Source organism: Pelodiscus sinensis, chromosome 1 (assembly GCF_049634645.1).
Source record: "Pelodiscus sinensis isolate JC-2024 chromosome 1, ASM4963464v1, whole genome shotgun sequence".
Lineage (NCBI taxonomy): Eukaryota > Metazoa > Chordata > Testudines > Trionychidae > Pelodiscus > Pelodiscus sinensis.
Window position 1 is genome coordinate 294,831,182 of NC_134711.1, and position 12,773 is coordinate 294,843,954.

The 12,773-nt window shown below is 40.0% G+C and overlaps 1 protein-coding gene across 23 annotated transcripts in view; it reads left to right on the top strand.

The window, feature by feature from the left end:
• The window catches only part of SUPT20H (SPT20 homolog, SAGA complex component), a 60,277-nt gene that overhangs the window by 41,610 nt on the left and 5,894 nt on the right, over positions 1 to 12,773 (top strand). For 9 of the 23 annotated variants that reach the window (XM_075919134.1, XM_075919142.1, XM_075919144.1 and 6 more), the window contains 5 exons: positions 2,927 to 3,035; positions 3,295 to 3,456; positions 5,262 to 5,574; positions 7,057 to 7,211; positions 10,780 to 10,835. In XM_075919134.1, coding sequence (XP_075775249.1) covers positions 2,927 to 3,035; positions 3,295 to 3,456; positions 5,262 to 5,574; positions 7,057 to 7,211; positions 10,780 to 10,835 — 795 coding nt within the window. The remainder of the gene's footprint in view (positions 1 to 2,926; positions 3,036 to 3,294; positions 3,457 to 5,261; positions 5,575 to 7,056; positions 7,212 to 10,779; positions 10,836 to 12,773) is intronic. The other 14 variants (XM_075919146.1, XM_075919153.1, XM_075919152.1 and 11 more) reach the window with 8 other exon arrangements.

Below are 12,773 nucleotides of genomic sequence, written 5' to 3' on the forward strand. Positions count from 1 at the left end.
AAGAAACTTCTGTGTGCAGAGTTGGAGACACCTAAATTTACCCAGCACATGTTTCAGTGATAATGAAACAAAATTATTCTTATGCCATAATGTTGTAACCCACTTGATGTCTACTACTAAAGACTATCATGAGCCTAAAAAACCTGTCAGGGGCATGCGGCATCTAGAGGGACCCACCAGCTGTTCAAAATGGCTGGTGGTTCCCTCTAGGCACCACGCACTCCTGGCAGGGGAAGGAGATTTCACGTGCTTACCCCGCCCCTAGAGCCTGGAGGCAGGGGTGCGTGCAGAGTCTCTCACCGCAACCCTGCCAAGAGTGTGGTGCCTAGAGGGAACTGCCAGCTGTTTTGAACAAATAAGGTTTCCCTTTTGTGCCATGCACCCCACCCCTCACTGGGGGAAGAGACTTTGCGTGCTCCCATGTTGCCAGGTCTCGATTGGCCTGGGAGCAGGATAGCAGCTGGGCAGCCATGGACTGGATAAAACAGCTTGGCAGGCTGGATCCAGTCCACAGACCCTATCTTTCCAACCCCTCCCTGCTCTTAAGGGTATGTTCCTCTGTGCATGTCTGGCAGGAATTCCCATAACTGAAAGATTGGTGCTGATGGACCCATCAGTGTATATGTTGTGTTGTTTCTGCATTTTAGATTGATCCCACTGTTCTAGTTCTTTCTCTACCTCAGCTAGCATTTGCTGCTTTGTTTCTCCTTTCCTCCTGATTACAGGTTGGATCTCCCTAGTCCCAAACAAGGGGAGTTTGCCGTACAAAGGGAGGTCAATACTCTCCTACTGGCTACCCCACTCCCAGGATCCCAAGGCTGGGGCTCCTGCTCACTGTTGTAGGGGTTTCCCTGGATTTTCCTGCTGGGGCCCCCTGGACACCGGCAGCCCTGCTTGGAAGCCACCAGCCCACTGCTGCTGGGGGCTCCCCAGCCCAGGTTAACCTGCTGCCACTTGGCCACACCACTGGCGGGGGTTCTCTGACGCGGGCCACCCAGTCACCCAAGCCCCACTACAGCCAGGGATTCCAGGGGTTCCCCAGCTGGGGTTCCCCGACTGCCTGGCCCTGTTGACTCCAGGGATTCCCTGGCATTGATAACACCAGAGAGTTCCCCTGCTGGGGCCATCCAGCCACCACCGGCCCCACTGGCAGGGCCAGTCCTGTTCCAGCTGGGGCTTCCCCAGGGCTGCCTGGCCGCCGCCTGGTCCTACTGGTGCTGGGGGCTCTCTGGCAGGAGCAGGGCTTCTCACCCCCTCCTGGCCCCACTGATGCTGGGAGATCCCCAGCTACCACCTTGGCCTAGCCTTTGCTGGCCCAGCCAGAGCTCCACAGCCCTGTGTTCTTCTGGCTGCCTCCTGCTTTGTGCCTCCGGGGCTCTTTGGTCCAGCAACATCTGTGGCCCTGCTGGACCAGAGAGTCCCAGATTTGGGAGTTTCAACCTGTAACTACATTCTGCCTTATAGTATCCCTTTGTAATAAATAAATAAAACGATCTCATTTTGTAAACCATGATCTAAGTTCAAAGAAGCGGTAGATCACCTTTTTTGACTATCTTAACCTCTTTGGATGTAAAGTAGTTATCATCTTGAGTAGTAAAGAAAGGAGTTTGAAAAGGTTTAAAAGAAACCTTAAGTATTTAAGTTTATCATCAGCAGGAACTTAAAGGATTTTTAAAGGAAAAAATAGAAGCACATAAAAGGAAAATGGTGTTTCTTGCATTTCAGAGCCTTTAGAGGCCACAGTCTGAAAAATACAAAGAGCTAAGCTTCAGCTCTTAGCATACATGCCCAACTTGAAAAGAACTTTAAAGGAACCATAATTCAGCTAAGAAAACTTTTGGAATTACTCTTAATTTTTAAGTAATGTGGTTAATTTTATTGTTAAAGTTTTATTGTTAAAGTTAGCCAGGAGTTTTTTTCTAGGGAACTGAAGAAGGCTGACTTAGTTTTCCTTCCTGTCAAAAAGACTGACAGAGGAAACTATCAAGCACTAATTTTATTAAGAGTAGTAAAAATAAATTTGGAAATAGTAAATGGAGTTTTGAAGTTGTTTATTTGATAATGTCTTCGTGTTTTGTCATGTACATGAACCTGAAAGAACAGACAGTATGTTTATAATATTACTATTATACTGAATTTATACTCCAGGCATGTAAATTTAAGTACTCGGCTTTTATCTGTAAATTTATTTTTTCTGAAACAGATTGTCTGATAATCTGAACTAATAGTTACATGTATCTAGATCAGGGTGGGCAAATATCGGCCCACGGTCCAGATCCTGTCCACTATATAGCGGTGGCCCACCAGAGCTAACCCTGGCGGACCATCATCGCATTTGAATAGCTGTAAAGGTTAGGGTTAATTCGTTTTAAAAAATTCTGATCATAATTAGTCAAACAAAAAGCAGAACACCTTCATTCTAAATATAATGGTGCAAGCATGACAAAAACTCCTTATCAGTTTCAGTGGGGCCAGGATTTCACCCAAGTATTAATATTCCTGTTCCCATATTCTGATTCTATTCCTTGAATCCCGAGTGCCTCAGTATTGACAGACAAAAAAATAAAATTTATCTGTAAGACCAAGTTTTTCTTTCTTTCTTTCAATAATATGTCTGTCATTCTTCTGCTCCTGGAATGTCATTAGTAATTAATTCAAAATAGGAAAGAAGCAATATAATTCTCATTACTTGTTTTATTTTAATTTTGCCACCTGTCTGTAGATCGCTTTTGGCAAAAGCTGCATCTGAAATAGATCACAGATTGTGTTTCTAATGTTCCCCACAAAAGTACACCACTTCCTGAAAGTTACCTTGCTTCTGAATTCTAATAGAAATGCTTTAATTTAATAGTAACTTATTTCTACTAGCATGTATAATGTGATTTCCAACTGGGTTAATATATCTTTAATTTCTGTTTCTTCTTAGCAGCCAGAGAGTCTATCAGGGTCTGTCCAGTCTTCAGTATTGGGGAAGGGTGTAAAACACCGACCTCCTCCCATCAAATTACCTTCAAGTTCAGGAAATAGTTCTTCAGGTAAATACATTTTAGCTTTTTATTCTCTCCCTCCTTCTGTCTGTTTCCCTTGTCTTTGAAGTGTGAGGTTTCATTACTTAATGTAATAACTTCAAATATAATGTAAAAACTTTACTTCTATAGGTTATGGAGAGCATTTTTCAAAACTGATCTGACTGCTTCTAGTTAACTAGTATTGTTCAAGGATGTATGTAATGGAAAATATTCTAACTAGTGTTCCTCCACAGAACCCTAACATGTATTAAATGTGCTTTTTCAGGTAATATTTTTAGTTCACAGCAGTCAAGTGGCCACCTAAAATCCCCAACTCCTCCTCCTCCTACTTCCAAGCCTCCCAGTCTTTCTCGGAAACAGTCTATGGATCTTAGTCAAGTTAGCATGCTTTCTCCAGCTGCCATGTCTCCTGCGAGCTCTTCACAAAGTGAGTCACGAACTAAATTCTCCATTAAATCTTAGGCTTTTGCATAATGCTTCTTGAGATAAACTTAACCAGTGGAATGGTGAAACTTAAATGTATAGTGTACTCTAAATTGTATAAGTTGTGCAAAGCTTCAGGCAGGTCTCTTGTTCACTGTATGTATTTTATGTTTACTGTAATTGTGTTTGTTTTTCTGTATATATATATAAATATATATGTATGCACCCTTTGTGTATACGTTTTAATACATTTTATGCAACCAGTATGATTCTCTTTTTTTAAAAAAGCCTGGTAGCTAATGTGACAGTGAGACTCCAAAGTGTGGTTCTTTCCTCCAGTGTAAAAGTAAGAGTATATAAGACCAATTTGCATTTACATAATTTAAGGAATTGATTCTTTTTAAATGTCATAGGAGCTGGTACAGTTGTATCTGTGTGTATGTATATAACCTGATCAGTCCCAAGATGGTGATACAATAAACTATGAGATGATTTTTTAAAACACTCCAACACTGTTTTACCAATCATTGTTGATTACAGAAATGTGATGATGATTATAGCACCAAAATGTAAGGTGTTAAAATGTAATTTTCTAAAATGAGTGACATCTGAGATTGATTTTTTTTTTAATTAACAGTGACAGGTTTATTGTAATTATAGATCATAAACCATTTTAAAAATGTGTCTTGAGACCTTTCGTGAATAGATTTGTACAGAGAGAGAAAACACAGCCACAGTTTTCCCTTTTTCTGAATATTTGCACACTGAACATTTCAGTATGCTGCACAGTGATAAGGGTTTTTTTGGGGGGGGGTTCCCTTTGTTTTTTGTTTTTTGATTTAAATAATTTAAAATCTTTTGGGTAGCTCAAAAGGTGTAATTTTTCTGCCTTCTTGTTTTGCACAAAGAAAAACATAAGAAAGACTTCATAAATTTTCTAACAGTTCTGTTCACACCTTTTTATGTTGCTGGTATGGATTATGTAAATCTACTGCACACAGTTGTTACTGTAAGTAAAGCTCTGGTCGCAGCTTTTGGACATTTACATTTCTTTCCTTTCTTTCTGCAGGACATGAAAGCTAAAAAAGAGAACACCTCAAGAGCTTTTGAGTTTTTTACTTTTTCTGGTTTTTGTTTCTTCTATTGATAAACTGTGCATACTGCATTCACAACAAATGTATCAATACATTCTACATTTAAGCAGAAGGAATTACACAGTAACTTTTAAAGATGCAGTATTATCTCCTGCAAAAAAAGTGTTTATTTCTTTTGTGATTTGACTGAACTCTGGCAAATACCGTTCTAAATATCTGTTGGATAGAATTTAGGTGGTTACCATTGACCCCATTTGATCACTGAAACTGTTATCTGTTCTTTGTTGAATCTGTTGTTTTCCATGTTTTAGCATGATGGTGTTATACAGACCTTTAATAAGGACTATATTTTTTATATTTTTTAACCAAAAATATTAATTGAGTCAAAATGGTCACTCAGCAAAATTGTTCTGCAGTGACTTAAAAATATTTCCAACAGACTCATGACTTAGTGTACTATGCATTTTAAAAGCACTTAATGGAAGATACAAATTTGTGTTTGGTAAAAGTGGAAATGAGGTTTCTGTGTGATATACTGCATCCTTAATAATGGGCGAGTGCAACAACACTCATATGTCATGTGTAGAAATTAACACTTGCAGTTTAAAAAACTGGAACAAATTATCCGTGCTAAATAAGATTCCATTAACCTTATTTTACAAAAAGACTGGCCTTTTATAACAAACTAGCACTTTTTATTTTTCTCAATGAGCAGGGTCTGGAACTCCTAAACCATCTACTCCTACTCCAACCAACACCCCTTCATCGACCCCACACCCTTCTGACGCTCAGAGCTCAACTCCTATTACCCCTTCTGCCACCCCTACTCCCCAAGATTCAGGCTTCACCCCTCAGCCCACTTTGTTAACCCCGTTTGCTCAGCAGCAAATGTCTCTGAGCCAGGCATTGCCTGTAATGACCATTCCTCTTTCCACCATGGTAACATCCATTACTACAGGAACCACCTCTACCCAGGTCATGGCAAACCCTGCAGGACTTAACTTCATCAATGTAGTGGGCTCTGTGTGGTAAGTCACTTTATTTTAGTGGTTTCTTAATAACCTGCCTTATATTGATTTACAGAAATTTTCAATGCTCTTTAAGTCAGGGCTTTTTCAGGATGTGCAATGAATATGTATTGTTTCAGACTCTAATGATGTAATTCAGCATTTATGCAGTTTTGTGAGATGCTCAAACACAAGAAATCCAATATTTGAATGCTGATGAAGTTGAATGAGAACTACTGATCTGTGTATTTTGAGATTTGATGATGTATAGGATTTAATTACAGGTGCTTGCCTAGCTACAAAACCTATGATAGCTCTTGAGATTTTGTTATTACAGTTTTCCCACTTGACTGTTCTTTATTATTAATCATTGTGAAAAAGGAGATGGGATATGCAGATCATTCCAAATTAAAATAATTAAACAAAATTCTTTCTAAAAGCCCATGTGAGTAAAAGAATCTGTGTAAAATGTTTATAAGAAGAACAACCATACTGAGTCAGACCAAAGGTCCTTTTCGCCCACTATCCAGTCTTTCAACAGTGGCCAGTGCTAGGTGTCCCAGCGGGAATGAACAGAACAGGTAATCATCAAGTGATCCATCCTTTTTTGCCAGTGGTTTCTGGCAGACAGGCTTAGGACACTATCCCTGCCCAACCTGGCTAATAACCATTGATGGACCTGTCCTCTACAAATTTATCTAGCTCTTTTTGGAACCTTGTTGTATATTTTTGGCCTTTACAACATCCTCTGGCAAAGAGTTAGACAGGTGGACTGTATATTATATGAAGAAAGACTTCCTTTTGTTTGTTTTAAACCTGTTACACTGATATTCCATTTAATAGGTATCTTTCTTATGATCATATTATTTTATTAAGCATTTTTACACTTATTCTGAGACTTAAATTAGTCTTACTTTTTAAAAGCACTTCTGCCAATAGTGGAATTATTCCTGTTATTATCAAGGTAGATTTTTATTGACTCCTTAAAGCAGAGTGCACCATAACCATGTCAGATGTGTGAATTGCTCATCTGAACTCTCCAGCAGCAACTCCTCATTCCAAATCTATTAAACAGATTTCTTCAAGTTGCTGAAGGAAAACATGAGCCTGCTCTCAAGCTTTTTTTATGTCCTGTCAGTGCTGCTGTGTTTAAGGTTGTATTAGTCTTTGTGTTTAGAAATACTGCAGGCTTAGAGTAAAAGAATTATACACTTCAAATCCTAGGTACTTTGATACTCCTCTATGTGTTTTTTTAAGATGCCTTGATGTCTGTATTGTGGAGGACACATGGCATGTTTCACACTCAACAGTAACATTCATTTAATGTTAGTTTGGGATGAATTAATAAATAGGATAATTTTAATGTTCTGATCAGTCACCTTAAATAGAACACATTTGGAGCAAACTGTTAATGGTGTTGTCGGAGACTGCATAGCAGAAATCTAGTTCTTCATACACAAGTGTGCCACTTAGATTTGATGTGTTTTCTTTCTTTTTCTATAGTGGAGCACAGACATTGATGAGTGGCTCAAACCCTATGCTGGGGTGTAATACTGGCGCCATAACCCCTGCAGGTATAAATCTGAGTGGCATTTTACCATCAGGCGGTCTGGTACCAAGTGCGCTGCCAGCTGCAATGCAGTCTGCCTCTCAGGCAGGTTAGTATGAATTGGTTAAAGAGCTATCATGTGGAAACATTCTGCTCATGTTAAATAGCAGGAGTCTTTAACTGCAGTGAACGTAGAATATGAAAGCAGTGGAAATGTGCCAGTGAAAGGATAGTGTGTACATTCAGGTTTGAATCCACAGGGGGTTTAGGCATTGCAACACTCAAGTGCTCAGAAAAATCACAAGAACAACACCAGTATCCAGAAAGCTGAGTTGGGTACCTAGACTCCCAGTGGGGAGAAATAAGTGCTTAAGAAAGGGATCCACAGAAGCCATGATATTAGATAGGGAGCTGCCAAAATAGCCAATGGGAGATTCTAATGAGAGGAATCTGTTTTAAGCCCTTCCCTAGAGGCAGGAAGAGATGGTGGTGGTGCCTCCCTTATAAGTTTTAGCCTTGTGGAGACCACACTAATTCAGAATGTGGGAAACCCAGGCTCAGTTGCCACACCAGCTGATAAGAGTGGCCACAATGGGTCAGACCAAAGGTCCGTCTAGCCCTGTATCCTGTCTGCTGACAGTGGCCAATACCATATGCCCCAGAGGAAGTGAACAGAACAGGGAATCTTCAAGCAATCCCTCTCCCATCAGCCATTCCCAGCGTCTGACAAGAGGCTAGGAAGCCATTCCTACTCATCCTGGATAATAGCCATAGATGGACCTAACCACCATGAATTTATCTAGTTCTTTCTTGAACCCAGTTAAAGTCCTAGTCCTCACCACATCCTCTGGCAAGGAGTTCCACAGGTTGACTGTGCACTGAGTGAAGAAAAACTTAATTTTGTCTGTTTTAAACCTGCTACCTATTAATTTAATTCGGTGACTCCTAATTCTTATATTCTAGAAATAATTGAATAACTTTTCCTTATTCACTTTTCCCACACCAGTCATGATTTCATAGACCTCTATCATATAGTCTTCTCTTTTCTAAGCTGAAAAGTCCCAAGTCTTTTTAATCTCTCTTCATATAGGACCCATTCCAAACTCGTAATCATTTTTGTTGTCCTTTTCTGAACCTTTTCCAATGCCAATATATCTTTTTTGAGATGAGACGACCACATCTGTACGCAGTATTCAAGATATGAGCATACAATGGTTTTATAAAAAGGTAATAAGATATTCTCTGATGGGAGGAAAAGATTTGATTGGGGATCTCCCATGTCCCTAACTACTGGACTTTGGGACTTTTTGCTGTGGATCTGCCTTAGTCTCTCCTCTCAAAGCTGTTTAATTGAAGATAAATAATTATAGAATCATTGAAGCATGGGGATTGGACTCTGGGTTAGCCAGCACTTGGGTAAGTGTACTACTGCTAGGCTCTCTCTCTGGCACAGTGAGCATTTATCCAGAACAGCTCCAACTAGAGAGACTGAGGGTGAACCGACATCAAAATAACTTACCTCAGTGGTTAGCGCTGTCTTCCGAGATGTGGGAGACCCCTGTTCAAATCCTTTCTCCCCTACTGGCAGATGGGAGCATGAACCTAGGCCACCCAAACTTCCAGGTGAGTGCTCTAACTATTGTGCTAGAAGTTGTAAGTGAGGAGGCACAACTGCACTGCTGCTATATTTTGAATCGAGCCTGATCACACAGGTATGTTCAGTGTTTGTTTAGATCAGGCCCAAAGGGCAAGATAGACATTTACCAGCCTGTCTCTTCCTGGTTTATGGATCTCACTTGTGCATAGACGTATCCATTAGGCAGTGCTTTTTTCGTTTAAAAAAAAAAAAGTGCTGGTACTTCAGGGGAAAAGTTGTTGAGCTCTGACTGGGGGTGTTGGTACTGCATCTGGAGGTGCTGGTATTGCGTACCGGGCAGTACCATCACAGTAGGTGTCCAGACTAATAGGATGAGGTGCATGTGCCCAGAGGGAAGAAACTTAGGTGTCTAGGCAACTTTTACAGTAGACATTTAAGTGCCAAGCAAGTTTAGATGGCAGCTGAGAGAGGATGGTGTTGCAGATTGCCAGGATACCTCAATCCCTTTTAGGACATAGGCCTCAGTGACCTGAATTTGGGAATGATCTCTACATTCTTAGTCTAAGTTCAGCTGAGGTTGAGTGTGTCTGAAGTAGTTATCTTCAGGGGGTTAGGTTAGGGAGATGTATTATGCAGCTGGTTATACATTTCAGTCACCCAGCAGGAGTTTCTGAGGTAGGTCACATTGCAAGTTCAAAATGACTTGCAATCATCACTACCAGAAGAGAAGAATTTAGGAGAGGACCCATGTTTCAGTGTTTCAGACCCTTATTCTTTTACTAGACTGTGTTTTAAAGTATGTATTAGCATTTTAGCCACCATAAAATATTGCTGTAGAAATCAGTATACTTCAACATTCATTGGTGAGAAGTGTTTAAGTTCTTAGTCTGCAATCTTTTTCCGAACAGAGCAGAAAAATGCCTAATGTTTCTTAGATGTTTATCCTCTCAGAAATTGTTTTGGACTGAGATCTTCAAAAAAGCTATTATAATTTGCATTATTTCAATATTTTCCTCTCTCTAATGCAGCTGTCAGAACTGCTGTTTCGTTGGGATTCCAGACATGTCCATGTGTGGGATGCAAACATAGAGGAAGAACTACAGAACATGCTAGGATGCTCTCTGCATACATTATCTAGATCACAGTACAGGTTGAACTTCTATAGTCTGGCACCCTCAGGATCTGACCAGTGCTGAACCATAGAATTTACCAAACCATAGGAGGTCAATATTGTCTACAACAGGGGTGGGGAACCTGCAGGCCAGGCCACTGCTTCCCACAGCTCCTATTGGCCAGGAACATTGAATCACGTCAACTGGGGGCTGCAGGACTCTGTGCTTGTGGACACTCAGGAAGCAAACCATCTTGCAGCCCACCAGCAGCTTACCCTCATAAAGTGCATGTAGTCTGTTGGCTGGAGGTTCCCCACTCCTGGTCTAGCAGCATTACCAACACTTCCCCTGCTTTACAGGGCTCTTTGAAGTATCAGAGGGGTAGCCGTGTTAATCTGAATCTGCAAGAACAACTAGAAGTCCTGTGGCATCTTATAGACTAACAGATTTATTGGAGCATAAGCTTTCGTGGGCAAAGACCCACTTCATCAGATGCATGTAGTGGAAATTCCAGAGGCAATTAGAAGACACTGAGGAGTAAATTAGAGCTAAACAACAGCACAGAACATTGAGAACTAAGACTGGTGACTATAAACGAACTTTGAGACTGCAGGAAACTTGGCCACACGCCATGATAAGTGGACATCCCACTAACTAAAATCATTTCGGACCCCGGATGTTGCCAGACCAGAGTGTGCCAGACTACAGAAATTGAACCTATAGTAGTATTTGCAATATACTGTGTTTAATATTGATAGAACTATCTAATCAGTCAGTTCTCCTAAGCTAAGTCTGAATAATGCAATGTTCAGTTCTATAAAGAACACTACTCTGTTAAATATAAAACTTAACTGTGCCATGCTGTAAGTTTGGAATATTTAAAAATAATCTAATTGGCGTGGTGTGCTGTATTTGATTTGATGATGTGCATCTAAGTGAGTAATGGTTGCCTACTTTTAATTTAACAGGCAGCCCTTTTGGTTTAAAAAATGCTTCAGGTCTTCGGCCCTTAAATCTACTACAGGTAATGAATGTACTTGGACACATTAATAGTTCTTTACATTATTTTATATAGGTGTGTTGAGTAGTAGTCACATAGATGTCCAGCATTTGCAAGCCAGGTGTTCAGAGACATGATAATTATTGTAAATGTTTTATTTTATTATTTTGATTTAAGTGCATAGGACAAGAAAAGGTCTCTGCTAAGATAATAGGTGTCTCAAAAGAAAACTAAAATCAGTTTATAAAACAGGAAACCTGAGGCCACCTTTCCTCCACTAAAAACAAATCAACCAGTCATGAATGACATAAAATAAGTTGCAGAAATAGTGAAATTTGGAAATATGAATTCAAGTGGCTAATTGCATAATAAAGGCTTCCTTTTTTAGCATATATGCTTTCACTAAAAAGTAGTTGTTTCCCCTTTTAGTTATGATTGTCTGAAAACTGTGAAATTGTGCAATAGAAATCCATGTACATTTATTAGTATGTCTGACAAAAGATGAGCTATGCATGTACAGCTAGGTCACTTGCTGATAACAAGGAACTTGCAAAATCTATTACCAGAAATAGAAAAGCTATGAAAAACAAATTGTTCCAGACAAACTCTGAATAACTAATATAAGCAAAATATAAACTCAAGGGGGGAAATTATTATTTTCATTAGAGCTCTGATCAAATGCAGGGTGGGGTGGGGGGAAGCTATCAGGTCCAGCATAAGTTAGAACTACAAAAGAGCAGCTCTAAATTACACCAGTAGTGCAAGGTCTTTCTAGAGCCTTAAGAGTAGGATTAATTCTCCTGGGCTGCTTCCCTTTACTCCCTCTGCCAGAAGCATAGAGTGTAGCTGGCACAGGAGACAGCTGTCAGAGAAGAATTCCTCTGGCTAGGAGGGAATTCTCCATTGGCCATAGACAGCTGTTTTAAGTGCACTTTGTGCCACTTACTCTGCTTGCTAAATCCACTATATTCTATGTATCTGGCCGTAAAAAATTAAATGTAAATGAACAGGTTGCACAGTTAAACTCAATGCAGTTCCTAAATGCACAAGTCACATTTATATGTTTGTACAGTTAAATGTACAGCTTGCTAGCACATTCTTTGTTTTAAAATATACATTGCAAAGCATGGAGGACTTAGTGCGCTAATATAACTTTGCTTTTGGAATCTTAACTCTCAGGGAAGCCAAGAAATGTAAAAGTTTAATTGTGCAACCATCATATTTGTATTTTGTGTGTGTACGTGTGTAAGAGAGAGATTATGAAGATACTAGTGAAATGCTTGTATTTACATTACCCCTAAAACCGTCATTCAGGTTGTGCTCTTGAATCTCCTCTCTCTCAAAATATATATTATATTATAAATCAAGAATAATTCAGTTGAAACTGGTGTAAGCAAAGGAAACCTGTCTCATAACAATGACAATAATATAGTTTTTCTCTGTAGGAATCTAGGCCTACAAATTCTGCAGACTGTTTTTGAAAAATAAGAGCTTTTCAAAAACGGCAGCATTTATAAATTCAAATTCATAAGAACATAAGAATGCCCGAACTGGGTCAGACCAAAGGTCCATCTAGCTCAGTAGCCTGTCTGCCGACAGTGGCCAGCACCAGATGCCCCGGAGGGGGTGGACTGAAGACAATGATCAAGCGATTTGTCTCGTGCCATCCTTCTCCAGCCTCTGACAAACAGAGGCCAGGGACACCATTCCTACCCCCTGGCTAATAGCCTTTTATGGACCTAACCTCCATGAATTTATCTAGCTTCTCTTTAAACTCTGTTATAGTTCTAGCCTTCATAGCCTCCTCTGGCAAGGAGTTCCACAGGTTGACTATGCGCTGTGTGAAGAACTTTCGCTTATTAGTTTAAAACCTTCTACCCATTAATTTCATTTGGTGTCCTCTAGTCCTGATATTATGGGAACTAATGAAGAACTTTTCTTTACTCACCCTCTCTACACCAC